The sequence below is a fragment of the Lonchura striata genome, chromosome 3 (assembly GCF_050655825.1).
Source record: "Lonchura striata isolate lonStrDom1 chromosome 3, ASM5065582v1, whole genome shotgun sequence".
NCBI lineage: Eukaryota > Metazoa > Chordata > Aves > Passeriformes > Estrildidae > Lonchura > Lonchura striata.
The window spans coordinates 95,246,607-95,266,176 of NC_140705.1; the positions used below are offsets into that span (position 1 = coordinate 95,246,607).

A 19,570-nucleotide genomic window follows, 5' to 3' on the forward strand; every position below is an offset into this window, starting at 1 on the left:
TTTGGCAGGAAGTAAGAATTCCCATTTCCAGTACCTATGGGTGAATGCAAGCCATGTGGTCCCCTCAAGCTGAGAGTGATGCTCTGCTAAAGAGCTGGCTAAATATTTTCTGCTTTTTATATTTTCTCACCAACATTCTCAGTACATTCCTTTGCCAACACAGCTGCAAGTGCCATATTGCCTTGTGGAAACTGCTACAGATGAACAGAGGGAGAAAAGACAACCAAACCAAGCCCTTTGGATAGCATATGCCAAAGAGGCTGTTTTTCCACTGGGCTCATCATGGGGTATAGGGTGGCAGCAAGGGACAAAAGCAGAGCCACCCTCATATTCGCCCTGATATGTGAATATGAAAAACAGACCCACCACAAGTGCACCCAGGGTCTGAAAATACCAGGCAAACACGTTCCTCCAGGCCTGCCCCATCCCATGGTGCTATTGAGATCACGGATTAGTACAACTCCACCTTGTGACCTCTCTCTTCCCCCTGGGATCACTCCCACAAGGCAGAGCCACTTATGGCACATGGGCACCAAAGTGTGTCTGGGCATACAGTTGAGGGTAAATGATGCTACTCTAGTTCCAAGGAAATGAAAATGCACTCAACCTTTTTTAAATTATAGAGTAGAACACAACAGAAATGACATTAAGAGAGTTTAGAGTTCTATTTTAAATGTCCTAGATGGAAATAACGTTTCAATATTACTAATATGAAGCATTATTTGTTCTAAGAATCTGCAAGTCAACAGTGCTGACACTGTTCCTGTGAATTTAATGTCCGCTGAGTGTGTCATTAAAGAATATAATTTCAAATTGCAACAATGTCTAAAATGATGGAGAAGCTTGCAATTTCAAGCTTTTAACTAGTTTCCTAGATGATCCCAGGTCAAACAAATGTTCTCCACACCAATAAAGTCTGTAACTATATTTCTTTATTAGCAGAAGTGAAATCTGCTAGAAGTTGCATATGACTCAACATTTAAGTTCTTGCTAGAAACAGCAATCATGTTTTTTACATACCAAATCAACACAGTTCTATTGCAACAGCCCACAGGCCAGATCAGCTGTGGCACATATACTTAGAATAATAAACTCTCAATATTTATTTTTCTTGATGTATTTGCCCTGTAGACAACTATACAGCTGACAACCTACCTAACTGTTTGTAGGCTGGCAGATGCTGCAGGTAGAATGCACAGAGGTATAGAAAAAGTGATAAGGCACCTTCAAGATAGTCTAAGGAAGTTCCTAAAGTATATGAGTTCCACAGCACATTTTTGAAAGTACTCAGGCACAGCAATTTCTTAGAAAACTCAGGCTGCTATCTATCTTCCACTGTATGTTATCGACTATTGACTCTTGAAGAGAGGGTAGAAAACCAGAGGAATTACAAAGACACAGGAGCTGGTCAAAGACAAGCTACTGGCTCTACTCATTTTTCATCTTAGAAGTTTTCTCCTTCCTCTCCCCTTCTGCCACATGCTGCACTACATTTTGATTAAAGGCTCTAACCAACTACACATTTCGTAATTCTGTAAGGCATCTAGCTATTCAGGCTATACTTCCTTTGCATTTTTGATCAGGACACTGGAAGGGATGAAGCACCAAGAGCATGTTAAGAAGCTGCTGCAGAACTGATGTTGGAGAGCCCAGAAATATCAAATGGTGCACTCCAGGCAGACATCCAGGAAATGGCATCTGCTATGGGGGATACAGGTCTTTTGATAGCACCAAATGAGTCTGTTACTGCTGAAGTCTCAGACATTAAAGTTCAAACCAATCAATATTTCTGGAAAAGGATGGTACAACCTGGGGGTTAGAATTTACTCACTGCACATATCTCCCTCATCTTCTCCCTCAGCACAGTCCTGGATGAAGTCACATGCTTGACCCAGCTTGATCACTGTTCCATTCCAGCAGCTGAAAGAACCCTCCAGAGCCATTTTTGAGAGAGAAGCAGATCCTAGAGAAAAAAAACAACAAAAACACTTCAGATAACAAATTGCCTTCCTTTCAACCAACAGGTCATAGCATCCTGCATAACACTGAAGGGACGAACACCTTGTGAAATGTTCTCAATTCAATACTTACTTGGTAGTTTTTTGACCTATTTAATCTTGTCAAATGTGTAATAGTCCACCTAATAGAAATTCCCCAGGCCTTTTAGGTGCTATAATGTGGAAGGCAGCTTTGACCTCTGGAGGGCTAAAATCCTGCACCCTACTCTGGTACTTCTCAAGAACAACAAAATACACATGATAGGTTTTTAATTGTGTGTGAATTTACTGCTGCACTGACAGTCCTGAAGGATGATAGCCTTTCTGTCTAGCTCAGGAGTAACATGGCTACAGGATCTAGAAAGAGCACAAGCTTTCATCATGCTCTCCTGGAACCATGCATTACCTTTGTTTTGGGTGTACTGTGTTATCACATTCTCTGCAGGAGACAAAATAGTTGAACCTCTACTTGTAATTTTCTTTGTATTCTGTGCCTATTCCTGCACTCCCTTGAGTCAGGGAGCCCACAGCAGATTACATCTACCAAGAGACAGAAGCCACCAGTTCATTTTCTCTGTGCTAAACATCAAAAGACATCCAGCAATGGTCAAAAGAGACATCTCTTATGAAATGAGGTTATCAAACATTACAATTAGAGGTCAGTATCATCCACTCTGAGCAATTTTCTCTAAGAACCATTCTTTTCCAGAGGCACTTGATATCCTTGAGAGTTGAGAAGTCAGATATCAAGTAGCCTGACAGATATAATTTTCCTTACTGTAGGAATTCTCTCATCCCAAGTCCTCTGAGATGATACTTAGGACAAGGCCTTCTTTTTTTTAATATTTTTTTTAAGAGGCCCATGATCTAGATCAGACACCTGAAGGAGGCAGGAATTAGTTCAGTAACATCCTGAAGTCAGTGTGTATGGAGGAGTCTAAGCTTGAGAAATGCCAGAGTTCCTTCCACAAAAATCTGAGTGTGGGTGCAGTTCACTGACACCTTTCTGAATTTGGTGAGACATGCTTCCAGTCACTGCTGGAAGACAAGGCTGGAAGAACAAAGAGATCTGTGCTGTGAATTCCCCACTGTAGCAGTAACTGCCCTGTCTCATATTAAATGGATAAATGCTCCAGATTAAACCAAAGCCTCTGGGCAGAGCAAGTCATTGTTTGCCTAACTCATCCATGCTCACTAAACAGTGCAGCTACATCATGTTCCCTGGTACTACAGGGAGTTGGAAATCACTGGCGATTCAATTAGATATGCATTTGATATTTTTATTTATATTGCCTGCCAAAACTAAAAATTAATGAAGCATGTAGGAAAACAACCACTATTTCTCTTCCAGCTTATTTTATGGTGCAAATCATTCAAGAGTGGGGGGAATACATGCCAAACTTTGTTAATAAAGGATGATAGAACCTGAAAAAGGTGCTCTGTGTTATTGTCAGGTTGATTTTTTCCCTTCCTTAGAGCAATTCTGGCTTGCCACATACAGGCTGCACAATGCCCTTGTATTCCAGTCTGGGTCAAAGCATGACTACAGAGGAGAAGCTTTGCAGGAAAAACAGACCAAGTAACTTGGAGCTGGCTGCTGATAATTTCTGTGGGCTCCTTGGTGAGGGTTCAAGGCAGTGAGATGGCATCTTCCTTGGCTTTGCCAAGTTTGGTTTTGAACTTCCTACAAAAAATGCACCCTCAGAGACTCTGCTGAGAGCCTTACCTATGTGAGGTGCAAAGCTCTTCATGTGCCACCAGCCAGACACTTGGGGCTCAGGTCATGTGCAAATGGGCACTACAAAGCTGTGAGAAGGGACTCTGGTAACTCAGTATGTGACTCCTTCTACTAGGGACATGCAGTGAGCCTGAATAGCACCCTGTTGTTGGAACTACCACCCAAAGAAAAGTTAGGAGACAAGTCCCAGAGCACTTCCATGAGTCAGCAACATCATGACACTCTTAAAAGATCCTTAAGTTCTACTGAAAATTGGAAGTATTCTTGTCTCTCTGAATTGCCCCACAGATGGTTTTGAACCCCATGTTTAGTACGAGCTTTCATGTCCCACTCAGTTCATCTGCAATCTTTTCAGCAATGCCCATATTTTACTCCAGCAGCTTGCAGAGACACACAGAGATTCAGAGGAGAGGTAATTGTAGGCAATGGGGTTGTTCTGTTTACTCAATTAATTATAACTTTTTAAACGTGCTTGCTTTTCCAAGCACACAACTGCATTAACACTAATTATAATGGAACCAAGGCATTCAAGAGAACCTACTTGTCTTCCCAGGTGTTTTTTGTGGCAGCCTAGGGGCACAAATCTCCTGAAGCCAACTGACTGTAATATTTGAAATATGTCAGTTGCAACTGGGAATCAGGCAATTCCAGGAGCTATTCCTCCAAAACAAAGCAGCAGATTTACATGCTCATTCATCTCTGTGGAGACGGGGCTTGAATTAGCTCAGATTTGCATTAGACCAATATATACGTGCTCCTTGTATAGGTTAGAGAACACAAATAGCAAAGCTGCAGCCCCGGGAATGGCTGGGCTCTGTTACAGTGCATGATTTATTCCCATCTTGTTTGCTTGCTTACTGTGAGCACAAAGGCAAAATGAATTAGGGAAAGGAGATGATTAACTAGTAAAACAAATAGATAACCAAAAAAAGCCCAAATACAAATAATCCTTTTAATGGACCACTTAATGCAGATGTTTGCACCCAAGCTCAAGGAAGCTCAAATTTTAATTAAAATACTTTGCAAGAAAAACAGACATTTGATCTTTTCAGTTCCCAGATCCAATTACTCCTGGCAAAGTGAACCAGAATGACCTGGATCACTGAAGTGGCCTCAACTCACACACAGAAGTGTAAAGAAAGGAAAATTAATGGTATCAAATAAGTATCAGAGTAAAATTGGTGGGAGACATCCTTTATATTTACAGCAGTGTTTATGTAGCCAGTGGCATCCATAAATTACAGCAGTAATTAAGCTGTACCACGGCTGGCTTGAGGCCTTATAAATCATTATTTAAACAGCAGCATTAAATAAATGCCATTTCAGGCTCTAAATTGAAAGTAGAAAAGTAGAAACAACTCCGTGGGGAACAAGAGCTGACTTTGTACCTCACAGGTCCTGCTTCTCAACATGGTCCAGCCCTGGCAGTGTTCAAATCCAGTACTAGACCCTGAACACAAATGACAGCCTGGGATCTTTACTGCCCATGCTTTTGGACTTGCTTTCTATTTCCTCTATCAGGATGGAAAGAGGAAAATCACGTGGCTTAACTTATGCAGGATCAGCGACTTTCTGCTCACACTGTGGGACCCAAGGGGATATATTTCAATTCTCAGCAGATTTTCTCTGACTTGGGTTTCCTCTTCTCTCCTTCCCCATCCCTTGGCCAGCAGAGAAATCACAGTGTGCTGGCAGGCTCTGGTGAGTCTATCTCTGAGGAACCTGTTTGATCACTACAATAGGGAAAACTTTGCCTTCCTGCCACTGCATTTGGCCAGGTGGAATGTAGAAGAAATTCTTGCAGGCATCCACAAAAATATCTCTTATCTGGCAAACTGGCTATGCTGCTAATTATCATGCAGAGTTTAATGAAGCTGAACATAATTATAACTTCACATGCTACATTCAACTTCTTAGACCATAATTTTTAATTCTACCAATGTTTTTGGGACAAACACAGTCAGGTAAAGTCCTCCTGCTGAGCTCACATTAAAACAGAAGAGCTTATTAGGACAGTACTTGGTTGCTGTTTAAAAATTGTCTCATTTCTACTGTGCAAAATTTCCAAAGACCTGGGATAAATGTATAGCCTTGTCACATTTTACCAGCAAGCAGCTTCTCTCTGGGCTATCCTTAAGGAGCACTGTTGTACAGAGTTGAGTTTATTTCAGTGGTTCTCAAGGCAAGACCCTGTATGCCCACAGTGTGAAAATTTTCCATTTTTAATTGGATATATGTAGCAAAAAATACCTACCCATGGAAGTCCATCATGTTTATCTAACTGTATGCATTACTTCTCAAGACACAAAGTTTCCTACTATTTGATTACGTCTCTTAAAAAATGTTTTTCAATGGGCTAGTGCTGCAGCTTAGTGCCTCCACGCAATGTCACTAAAAATCTGGGATTGTACAACCTTGTTGATGATGTGTCTGTCAGAAGTATTTGTCATTAACTTCTCAATTTCTCCTGTCCCTCCTTTGGCTTGCGTTCAAAGCTTTCACTCGGATATTTACAAAAACATTACTTGGGGGATGGAAAAGTTGCGTGAAAACAGAAAAGCTTCTGTCTAGCTATAAAAGGATAGTGAGAATTTGGGGGAGTTTCTGATTATTGATTTTTCTATGACTTGCCCATTTCTGATGGCTACATATTTCCTCACTCTTTATCTCCACTCCTCCAGCAGCACAGACATTCAAAGGCTGCTGGCTCACTTTGTGCTGAAGATAGCCATATTAAAGGACAAAGTAAATTTGCTACTGATACAAGTCACTAATACTCATGCTTTCACCATTAGAGAAGTTGGAAGCTATGAAATAAAGGAGGAAAGAAAGCGAGAGAAGTGAAAGGTAAGTTCATGTTTGAGGGGAGTGAAGCCATCCTTGGCAAATGACCATTGAACTCCATATGATACAGGGCAGATCACATATATCACAACTTTCACAGCAAGCTACACTGCTCTCATTTTCCAGACACCTACCCCAGGATGCCTGTATCCAGACCAGCAAGGAACCTGAGTAGCTGCAGCTGCAAACGAGACCACTGAGAGAAATGCTTGGAAAACATATTGTCCTCAAAAATGCTTTGAAAAAAAGACTGGATTCCATGTTTCTCACACCAGGCAATCAAAGTTGGTCAAAACTTCATAATTCCTTCTTTAATATTTGTAACAGCATTGTTACTCTCATTGCCTAAGGATGCATTTGTAGGAGGAAGTGTTCTCTTTTTTATTAGACTACCTGCTACAGGTAGAAAAAACAGCCCGTGATTGTAAATGCCTGAAAACTCACCCATTTTTTCCAGTTACATAAAGTGCCTTTAATCTTCTTACTTCACTTCCTAAACATAAATGGGAATAAACTCATCACAAGAGCTCTGTGATGTTCATTTCATTAATGTTTGTAAGGAACTGAGATGCTATGATAACAGGCATGAAAAAACCTGTAAGGAAATTATTTACTCTGTCTTCACAGTGCAGCTTGAATAGTTTACAGTAGAAAATGAACACACCTTTGAAGAAGGCAGGACAGAGGGCAGGAAATAACTTCCCATTGAGAGAGCACTCCCTGCCCTGCAGACTAAGGGTGCAGCATTCCCACAGTGAGCTACTACAAGAAGAGAAAACTTGCTCATTAGAGCCACGTAGAGATAGAGTTTTCATCTCAAAGACAATGTCAACATTTCAAAATGTATCCAACCAGAAAATAAAAATGCCCAAAATTCTCACAGAACAAAAAAATTCAAATCAATTCTTGATTAGAAAACTGACTTTAGGGGTTTCAACACATGAGTAATGCTGTCATAAACCCCATAAACTTTAAAACACTTGGATTAAGACAAAAATAAAATGTTGGGCAGGAAACTCAAGAGGGAACTTACTGGTTTGGAACACACTCATGCCGATAATTTGCCCAGCTCAGTTCTAATGTGCTTTCCATCTCCGCTGCTTCAAAGTAGGGATGCTGTGTTTAGTACAGAAATTTTAAACATCTGCTCCTTCAGCATTGCCTAATGCCAGCAGGATTGCTTACACAGAAGAGACCTCTCAGCACACCTGAGGAGTTGGCACTTGCTCACTGCCACATTTTCAGTAGCAAGAGCTCTCTCCAGAGTTGTGCAGCATTCAGACTATCCAGACCTTCTGTGTTCTCTCAGAAGTGTCTTTGACCAAGTCTAGTTGCTTTTCCTACCTTTTGACTGAATGACTTCCCAACAATAGTGTTGGTGTGATGTATATTCCCTGAATTTAAAGAGAAAAAATAGCTTCCTTAAAAAACTATAATGAAATAAGAATGTGGAATGAGAAAGCTGGATGGATTTCACACTTTCTCAATTTTCAATTAGGAAAGTTGGCTGAGAGTCTTTATAGTTCCTGAGATGACAAAAAAAATCATTGAGTGCAGTACATGACATGATAATGTTTTCCCCTAGAACTTAATTCTGCACAAAATATAGTTGCTTCTTTTTTTTTTTTTTTTTTGGTAGGGTTCATGGTAACATACATATTTTTCTGGTGATTTGTTACCAGTCAATAAGCAGCTCCAACTGCACATCCAAAAATTAACAGTAACAGTGAACAGCAGCAGTGAACTTTATAATGAAAGTGTGATTTTCCATCTTACAGTGATACCTACATATTCTGTGGCATCTACTAAATTGAAAAAGGCCAAAAGAGATGGAGAATACTTATTGTATGAAATACTGTGCATACATAGACATTGGACCTTTTTAAAATTTCATCTAACACAGTAGATCTTTAAGGCTTTCATCCATAAATATGAACATTCTGACTTTGAATAATCCAGTGGGATAGAGTAATTTTATTAAAATCCCAAATCTCATTTATTTTGCTGGCTTTTCATTGCCCTTGTTTCAATATCAGGCTGCATTTGCTGTTTGTTTTCCTTTTCTCTCAGATACAATTGCATCTTTCTAGGTGCCACTGCATCTTTGTGAGATTAAAAAAACACCAACAAAAAAACCTCTCCCCTAGGTTTCATGATTCTCCTAAAACAAGTGAGTGCTATATATTTGTAACAGTAAGCAGCTGGTTAAAAGAAAAAACCTCAAAAATATCCCCACTAAAACAAAGCTAAAAAACCCTTTTCTGTGACCTCCTGTGAATTTTTCAAAATTAATATCCTGTAGAGGGAAAATAAAAAGTCCCAACTTATATTATTAGCTCTATTATTCCCATCAGACTTTTCTAGGTTTGAATAGGCTTGGAGAACAGCTCTTACCAGGGAGCAATCTTTCCATGGAAAACACCAGCAGACTGATTGCTGGCTCACTGAAAGATGACACATGCGGCGGGCACTGACAAATTCATGAGGTGGTTAAGATCTGTAAGCTTATTTACAGACAACAGGAGCAGATTTAGCACAGGTCCTACCTCAGCATCAGACACGGAACAGAATGTGGACTAAAACAAGGCTGCTGGAGAAAAGACATGAAAATTGCACTTCCAAACCTCATGTGTGCCTCTCGGGGAAACTGTAAGAGCTGATTAGACAGGAAATACATGTAATTTTTCACCTTTTGCTTCTTAGGAGGCTTAGTTCAAATCCATTTTCAATTATTAAAGTAAGTGTTACCTTTGCCTCTTCCAGTTCTGCAGTTCCAAGCACAACCAACACTGATACTATACACTGCAGATTTTTTTCAATTCTTGGTTCTACAAACAGAACAGTAAGAAGAACCACAAACCTCAATAACATTTTAAAGATGAGGAAACTGAGTTACTTGTCAACCAATTTCAATCATGTAAATGAGCCTGTAAATTGCCCAGACCAGATGATCTCTCTGACTCCTGCTGCTTCCTGTACCAGCTGGACTGAAGATGCCCAGATTCAAGGAAAAAGAAGAGACTGGAGAATATTTTCATAGCTCATCAAGAGCTGATTCCACAGGTGAGATATAACCTCTCCATCAACCCTGCAATAGCAGCAACTCAGCAAGCTCTCTTTTAGCATTGCCAATCTAGTTAACAACAGAGGTATATTCATATGTATGGTCATGAAAAACACAAACAAAGGTACAAGACTTAACTGTATTCAAACAGCATTTTAGATAGGAATGAGATGTTTCATTCCTAAAATGCAATTCTCTTTCTGTAACTGTTTTAAGCAGTCTCTCTGCTTTAGCTGTCAGCAGTATTAATTAAGGTTTTTTGCCTTACTACAGATGGGTTCCTGGAGGTGGCGGGTGAAATATCACAAATCAGCACAGCCCTGAGCATGCACATGTGGTCCCTCTCAGCAGAGTGGGACTCATCCTCCCACCACAGCCAGTCCCTTCCTGTGCAAAGCAGTGGCCCCACAGTGGAAGAGCAATTGTTGCTCCAGGTAGAAGCAGAAGCTTGCTTGGGGAAGTAAGCTTCCTGTTGTGCCCCCTTCCACTGTGCCAACTTCTGCAGCTGTGTGAGGGCAACACGTTATCATCAAGCAGCTGATTTCTACTCTGTTTGAGAAGTGAGCACCGATACCGCAAACCCACAAATAATGAGCAAAATGAAATTGCACCTGAACACTTGCTGTGAGGGGGAGCAGTGGCTGCACACAACAGGTTTGCCATGGGGAGGGACTTCATGTGCATGGATGCTTTCAGCTTTTAGTTCTGGGGAAGGAAAAGGAAACTTTCTGCATCACCCCATCTCCACATGGTGCTGAACAGAAGTCATGGGTGCAGTGAGTCACGGGTAACTCTTCCAGCTGGATGCACCAAGAGCTGCCAACATCACAGTGCTCTGAAGGCAGTCCAGAGGGACAGAGGGCCAGCACAGCTCTGTGAGCTTGTGTTCCAGGCTGTGCTTCAAGCCCTTGCTACGCTTGAATGACATTATCCCAGGAGCAAAGCTGCTGAAGGTCACTGGCCAACAACATCAAAAAAAGCCTGGAGAAGACTCCACCCTGGAGTCCACATCTCTGCCCAAGGACCTCTAATGATGTTTGAGCGTGCATGAAACTTATGAAAATTTGGAACACTTTGAAAAAAAAAGAGATGTCAGTGAATAACAAAGTGACTAGCTCTGTGTAAGACTGAAGATATCAGGGGAAAATGGAAAAAGTGATAATGTAACAATTCCAACATTACCACCCTGGTTTCAGGCAGACTCTCTACTCTCTTGTGGCATGCTGACAGACTCTTTGATTAATGTTTTCCATGTGAGATCACTTTCCAAAAGTATAAGGAGATGCAGAGAAGATTGCAAGAGTTGACCAATATCAGCACAGAGAATAACCATGCCCTGAGGTTGAGGTGCCTGTGGGCTGCCAGCTGTATAAAGCAGTTAGGCTGAGAGTGGAGTAGTTATACAACATTAAAATGGCTCTTGAACTTATTTTAACTACAGTGATAGGAATTTTAACAAACTGTTGCTATGAGTTGCTATGCTAAAGACAGATCAAGGAGACAGACCGTGCCTTCTCCCTCGCTCTCTGACTCTAGGTTTTCTCTAAGACCTTTACCCTTCAGTGAATAAATTGTGCAATCAACTCTCAGGAGATTTTGTACAATTACTTAGAAGAGTCATTTTCTTAGCAGTTCTCATCTTTAAATTTGCTACATAAAGTGTACATCTACCCAAAATAACTCTTTATATCCTCTTTGTCAATAAGCTTTCTGTTTAGTGCAAGATTTTTCCAACTCATTTTCCCCCCATTTTGCTAACTTATTCAGTTGGCCATTAATTAATCACTTAATTACTGTCAGCGGTAGTATTAAATTCTCACAAACTTGCTACTGCTGTTATTATGTAAAATGCTCCTCCCAACTGGGTAGGTTTCGGCAAAGTATATCACCTTGTTGACTTTAGATAAATCTATTTATAAAATGCAAATGTACCTCTCCTGGCAGGCAAATCCTTTATAACTGCACAATGATTCATTATACAAAATAAAGAATTGGGAATAAACACAGCTCTTCATCAAGTCCTAGCAAACATTTTGGTAAAAAACAAATGATAAAAAGAGAATATGAAATGGTAGCCCCACAGCAAAGTAAATGGGGTTAGTCTGGTCTTGTGGCAGGCAGGGGTACCCTCAAATACCCAGCCATACATGCACAGTATTCCAAATGACTGGCAAGCAAAAAATAATTAGGTGGACCAGGAATTAAGAAAAGATAAATATAAACCAATTTACAAGCTATAAGAAGCAATGAAATTAAGTGCTCACTCCACCAAACATCTACTGGATCATAGTGCAGTTTCAAAGAAGGTATTGGCAAAAAACACCAACAGTTTAGGATAGGGTTATGGTAAACAAGCTGTACTGGACAGGACTCACTTGACAGTACAAAGTGCACAAATGCACTGAATAATCGAAAAAGAACCACCAAACTTTCTTTTGACCATAAAATAGAGTAGGGGAGACCTTGAAGCTACTTTGCATGTGCCTACATTTGATCTAGAAGTATCAATTTAGAAGCTCAAGTAATCATTGATATTAATTTTTGTAGATATTTCATTAGGAATTCTTTCTGGCAGTGGTTATCTGGACAAGGACAGCCATCTTAGAGGACAGACACTCCTGTTTCTTACTCTGCCCCACTGATCACTGTATTTGTAGTTCCATTCACCTTAAGCTGCCCATGGTACTCTCCATGCTACAGTAAAATTATACAGGGTGCAAAGGTTTTATATGTCCACTATATATTTTTTACAAAGAGAATAGTAAAAATACCTGACTTCCAGCTCTCCCAGGGCTTTAACTTAATGGGATGTGGATGCAGTTCACCACCATAAAGAATGCCACTAGCTTACATCACTGCAGTATCTCAAAGCCAGGAAGGAAACCCGTAGGACACAGGGAATCTTCATACAGAGAGTTTACTGAAATGCCAGCAACAAAATTGACTGCCCTACTCCTTACCCCAGGAAAAATGCTTTGCCTCCTTTTCCAGGATCTCTTGTGCAGCTGCACTTACAGCAAAGGCTCTCAACTCCGCGTGGACCATGCCCTTCCTTCCAGTCCCACAGGTCATTTACTGCTGCTTTTCAGTAAGCAATATAATTTTAAACAGTCTGTCAATGAGGTATCGCAAAGATGATAGAAGTGCCTTGCCCTAGCATCTAATGTGGGTAAAATCAATGATCCAAGGTCCCACGGGTGGTGACAGGGTCAGAAAGCTCAGAGGCCTCTGGGCTCACAGCAGCTGCTGCATTCTCTGCTCAGCAGAGCGGTGGGGCAGCTCAGGGAACTGAGACCTGGCAAAGACAGGGTGCCAAATCCAAGTTATCGGTCATCCAGGGTGTTCTTGGAAATAAAATCCTGGTAGCCTTTCACCAGTACTCAGTGAAATGAAGAAAAAATTAAATAATCAAGAACTGAGCACAAAACAGCCCAAACACAGCAGTCCAGCATCCTTTCTTGGGGTCCTTTGAACCAGACTCCCTCTGTGTGTGCAGGGGCCTTGCACTGCTAGCAAATGACCTCCAGAAATGCTGCCTATCAAATCAGGAATCTGATGGTCAGGATTTCCAAAATGGTTCTTCTGTTGTGACCTTGGAACAGGCTCTTTGCTTGACAAAGACCTTGGATAAGTCTCTTTTGGCTGTGACAGAAAAAAAAAAACCCTAAAAAAACATTTTGTGGGGAATATATGGCTTTGCTACTTTTTAGAATAGCATAATTTTTTTCACAGAAAAAAAAATCTCATTTTCAAGAGCTATCTAAAATGAAAATGTCTCCTATAGAGGAAAATGTTTGCTCAGCAGTACTTCAAAAGATTATATTTGACCTGAAATAAAACATTGGTTAGCTTCAGGAAACTTGCTATTGTTCAAAATTTTTTTCAGTTCATATATTTCATGCTCTCTTTATGCCGTTTAATATATTTTCTAACAAAAAAAAAATCCTCCTAGAGTCCAGGGAGAAGGAAAAAACTTGTTTTCCTCCATTAATTTTTTGTTTTGTTTTGCCAAAACACATATTAAATTTGCACCTTGAATAGCTTTGTCACACCAGGTTGCTTTTTTAACAAGATGGAATAAAAACAAGCTCTATAATAAAAATAATAGAATATATATTATAAAATTATATTATAAAATATATTTATACATGTATATTATAAAATTATATATATTATAATACATATATATTATAAAAAATAATACCTAAACATGCTGCTCACCCTTTGTAACACCACTCTCGAGTGGAAGGCAACATCGAGTGTGTCACCGAATGCTAATCACAAGCACAGGGTGACAGAATCACTGGGGCCACTGCCACAAACTAATGCAGGATCTGCCTGGGAGAGCTCTGGGTCATTGCAGCTGGTCCTGTCCCCTGAAATCTCCTCACTCAGAGCACCAAAGACACAAGTTTTTATCACAGTAGCACTGACAGGGCTGACAACGCTCTCTCTCTCTGGCCCATGTCACACCTCAGGAGTGTTAGCCAAACTCAGATCCAGCTGAGCCAACCTTGGATGTGGAAAGCAGCACAAAACCACGAGGCCTGCACGGTCTCACGTGGGCACCGTGGAGTTATTCTACTGCTATTTCCATCTCAGTCAGAAGCAGCATGGAAAACAGTTAAAGTAAACCGAACATTAAAAAATTCACTGGCAATTAAGATGACAGATTAAACTGATCTACATGCAATCTGCAAACTGATCTGGCATTCACTGATTAATGCAGTAAATTAGATACTAACATCTCTCATGCAATGTTATAAATCACTACCTTCACTCAGCAATGCATATTTGGTGTCAAACAATTTTTGATGCTGGCTAAGTTATTAAATTTCCTGTAGATGAAGCACTGAATATCTGTTACAGTTTTAGCATGAGATGATGAAAAGATACTTTCAATTTCTGATCAAAGTTACTTGATACTATTAGAATTGCTCAGATTTCCAAAATCCAAGTGGAAATTGCTTTTCATTGTAGTGGAAAACAGCACCAAGGCTGGACCCAAACATTTTTTAAGTCGACACACACATCTGAAGGTAGAGAGATGCTTTTCAAACACAATGTGTTTCTCAAAAATGGTGCTTGAATGAACACCCATCTCTGAGTCTTACAGGTACTTGGTAAAATACAGAGCTCCTTCTTGAAGAAATTGCAGCAAGAAATGCCCCAGAAGGGCCCTGAGATCTGAGTATTTGGCCCAACAATTGCAACAAGGCAGAGTCTGTCTGTTATGGTTTTCTCTGGATGTTGCTCACTGTGACTCAACAGACCCCAACTACTTTCAACTACACTATCACAAATTCACAAGGTGAGGGTATCCCTCTCCACAGATTCCTGGCAGTGCAAGGCTCCAGCCTTAGCAACACCGCTTCAGCTCACAGCTGTCAGCACTAATGAGTTCAAGCAGGCTGTGGTGAGATCCTGGAGTTATTTGTAGCTGTGGAACAGGCGAGTCCCTCTGGTTGCAGGTAGGCATCCTTCCCCAGCTGCATTGGCAGGAGAGGTTATTGCCTCCATCTGTTCACCACTGCTTTCCCTCCTGATCTGCTGATCAAGCAGCATGTACAACTACTCCCTAATTTATTTCAGGCAAAGTCAGACAGGTGACACCAGTACAACAATTCTTACCTACTCAAGGATTTTATGTGACCCTCTCTCATTTCCAAGTGACAGCTGCTCTCTGGGCTGTGTTGAAGCATCTCCCAGACTGATGTGACCCGCTAAAAGACTGTTCTCTAGTCCCTTTTAAAAACCATCATTCTATTACGTGAGATAATTCTGATACATTATAATGTTCTTACTAGCCCATGCTAAGCACTTTGTGGAAGAGGAAGTATTTCCCTTTCCTTTTTTCAAAGAGAGCATACTGTGGAACATCAGGTTGCTAACTCCCCTTACTTTGGGTAAACTTGAGAAAACTCAAATACAGCTTGGTCTTTATCTGAGATATTCAGATCAATTCTGCTTCTAAACCAAGTGGAATGGGAAAAAAGAAACTGTAAGTATGGTCAGTCTCTGAGGAAATTGTGTCTCAATTTAGAACTGCACAAAAGGGACCTCTCTTTAAATCAAAGATGGAAAGAAAGGGATTGGGTTATGTACAGGAAATTATTAAAGCTTTTTTTTTTTTTTTAATAGTATTTTATATTATTAAAACAGAATGGTCATGTAACAAAAAGCTGCAAAGAACATCACAGCTGGTACAATTTTCTCTTCAGTAAAAAACTTTGGTTTAAATTTTTCTGGTAAAGAAGAACCATTGATTATGTTAATATAATGGAACAGAAATTCCCTGACATGCATCTTAACAGTGCATCATGCCTAAGAAGTCCTGTCAGTTGAAATTTAGTCTAGAACTCAATGATCACCAGGAACTGGATCTGAAATTACTTTCTGCTGAATGTAACAAGATATCCTTTCAGAAGCAGGCGGAATTAAGGTTCAAGGCAAATGCTGCATATAATACAGATCTTAACCTCATTTAGAAGCAATGTTGTTTAAGGCTGTATTAAGGGATTGAGTTACTGCTTCTGCTTAAACAGAAGTGACAGAGTCATTCACAAGGGTAATAAAAATAAACAAGATAATGCAATAGAAGGAATTGCACCTTCTGGTAAGGAAGTAAGTGAAAAATTAATGTGGATCTTCTATTACCACTCTTTGGAAAGCAGCATGGGATCCAATCTCCAATTGCAACTCAATTTGAGTAGATTTTTCAAAAAGCCTGATTTGGGGTATCAAATATGGTCCACAGGACTCCATTAGAAGGCTCTGGGCTGTAGCTCTGCAGCTACCAACACTCACTACACTGTTCACAAACCACTTCTGTATCTGAATCTTCTTCCTTGTGAAAAAAAATGTGTTTGTTGCCTTTTTTTTAGAAATATGCCTTCTTTTCTAGACCCATTCATAAAATATCTAGAGAGGCTGAAAAACAAGGGGCTGATTTCTGGTTTATAATCCACATGGGTTTCCCAGTGCAGAGATGCTTCTAGGTCTGACTGGAAGCACCCAGTAAAAGCTGCACAAATGAAGCTTGTTTTGGTAATGCTGGTTTTGTAAAGTATGCCTGGATAGCAACATTAATCTTGCACTCAACAGTAATTTAATTTTTTTCAGGGTTTATTCTAACAGACTCTGAGTAAACTCCTGTAAAATAATTACTCTAAAATGATTGATCTGGCATAGTAACCAGTGAGTGTTGAGAATGCTCAATAGAGAATCTGTTTGTTTAAAATTCTTTGCCTAACCCTATTCATTCACAAGAGAGAAATTGGTGGGCAGACCTTCTAGATTACAGGTATTAAAGCACCCACTGGCTTTAAAAGGATAGTGCTGTTAGAAGTCCCAGACAACAATTCTTCAAACAAAGCATTGTCCCCTTTCTGACACTCTTATGATGTGATGATGTTAAAGGTGGAATGAATTGCCCTCTGAAGTGCCTCTTTTTCTCTCTGTTGACTACAGAGGGACCCTAGAGACAAGCTTTGACATGACGCCTAACTTTCAGATAGCTGAAGTCACAAAAGATGAATACCATCTTGTCTAACTTCATACAACAAAACACCTGAATGCCCGAACTAAATCTTGCCCAGGGAGATTGAATCTTGTGATATTGTGAATTAGATGACTGGTTTATTATACAGATTTTATTCCCTGACAGTTCAGTTGAGGTCTAGACTGAGAATTGCAAACTGAATTAGCTTTGCAAGTTGAGTTTAGGAGAAATTTTTTATTTTTTTCTATGCACTGAAAATATTTTTTGGCCTTTGTTCAAACACTGAAAGAAGCAGGCAGCATCAGCAGAATGTAGAGGTGCTAAAAAAAGGTCGCCTATATGCCATGAAGAGAAAGAATTAGGGAGAAAGGGACAAGTCCATTGCTTGGCTCTGTAAACTGGAACAGAAACTGTTTTCACTTCATCTGAGACTACTGTTTTGGATGGTACAGCAAGATGAATAAATGGAAACTGTAATAAACTTCTCTGCAGTCTTTACAGAACAGTATTTTGATGGGCTTGCACTGTAGGAAGAGTTATTTTGCATGACTGATTAACATTTGGTGTCATCTGCCTCGTCATGACACTTTAGTTTCATTTAAGCAATTACCCTAATTGTCCAGGAAAGAAAGGCACCGTTTACTTGAAAATCAAAAAAAAAGTAATATCAACCAGGGAGAAATGTTCTGAGAAAGACAACTGTAATGCATTACTGCTGGTGCCTGGTACTGCTAGGAACACAAGCAGCAAGAAGAAGCACATTTATTATAATTTCAGCGGAGCTACATGAAGCCACAAATTAGTCCACATTCTACAAATCAACAATTAAGATGAAGACTCCTTACTACAATATAAAGTTATAATTGAATAAAATTTGTGCTAAAGGTTTTGTGATTAGATTAGACTGCCAGGAATATTTTATGACTAAAAGGAAAGAAGAGAATAGGCATGTCCAAATGAGAGGAATTGCCTGATTTCACCTGGGAACAGAGAAAGCTAGAGGTGCTCCAAAGATGAAGCTAGAAGAAAACAGAAGATAAACACCACAAACATGGAAGACCATGGCAAGGTGCCCTGTACCAACATGAGCAGTGCAAACATCTCTTGGAATAGATCTTTTCCCACACAGAACAGAAAAGGTTATTTCCATTTCTCAGTTGTCTTAGCCAGTTGTTAATTTTAAAAAATTATATAACAGCACAGTAATATGTATAATTGCAACTCCTGTGTCAGCTTCAGCCTCCTCTATCTGCAGTGAAAGAACAGCTGTAACTTAAACCTAACTCTTCTCTTGGCTGTGAAGAGATGAGCAATGCTGAAGTAACCGAAGTCCAAATCAGCAATGTTGCTATCAAACCTCTTGTTAGACTCCTCCTTTTTCAAAAGGATAAATATATAAATATAGTATTTGATAAATATATATGGGCATATCTTCAAGCTGATGCAAACAGTTGAGGCTCTAACAATTACTGGGATGATGTGCAAGGTGCTTTAGTAATTTCACTGGGAGAAACTCCTCACAAGTAACTGCATAGTTACTCACTTCCTTTGCTTTGGGAAATAGCTCCCATGGAAGAAATACTTCCTTTACTTGGCTGTCTAAGCCACTTGGCAATTTTTGCAGACAGGTGAGTCATTTTGCTACTCTTTTGTTAGTGATGTGTACAATAAGAGTACACAGGAGGGCTGAGTTAACACCGTTGCCAAAACTTTGCACTTACTATTTCTGATCTTAGAGCAATTGCTTTCTTTTTGTTATGGTTTCATTAACTGATGTTCATGAACATGTCTACATATACTGCTATTCCATGAGGTGCTTAAAGAGACAACAGTGTCTTTGTGTCTTTTTAGAAATCAATAGCAACACTGATAATATTACAGAAATATTGAAATTTCATAATTTTATTTTTTCTTTTTCCCCCCCACCTTTTTTTTCTTTTGGTACCAGATAACCTAACATTGAATTTATGCAGTTGTTGCTTACAGCTCTAAATGATGTTTTAAAATTCCAGTCCATCATTTGGGTTTATGTGCAAGGAATATTTTGTATTCTCCAAGAAATCATTTACTCTGGATTGTGGTGCACCCAATTCCACCAAAACAGCTTAGATCCCAGTATGGCACAACCCATCATCTCACAGAACCAGATGGATTGCTTCTCAACTCTCAAAGTTTTTAGGCATCCAAAGAACTGCATTGTTCATCTGTATTCACATCAAATGAAACATCTACCACTGATGATATTTTTGGAATATGATAAATGTTTCTTACAGTGTTGACTAATTTAGATTCATATTTCCTAGTAGATCTGAAAAAAACACTTCCAAACCTCTGCCTATGCTTACAAATTCACTGATACTCCATCAATCATGTTCCATGAACATTACACTTTTGGAATTGGACCTAGGATCCCACTGACTCATTTA

The 19,570-nt window shown here is 39.7% G+C and overlaps 1 protein-coding gene across 2 annotated transcripts in view; it reads right to left on the reverse strand.

Annotated features, from left to right (window-relative positions):
- Positions 1-19,570, reverse strand: part of ALK (ALK receptor tyrosine kinase) — a 306,482-nt gene that overhangs the window by 76,854 nt on the left and 210,058 nt on the right. For both annotated transcript variants that reach the window (XM_085575795.1, XM_085575794.1), the window contains exon 6: positions 1,832-1,963. In XM_085575795.1, the coding sequence (XP_085431921.1) occupies positions 1,832-1,963 (132 nt within the window). The remainder of the gene's footprint in view (positions 1-1,831; positions 1,964-19,570) is intronic.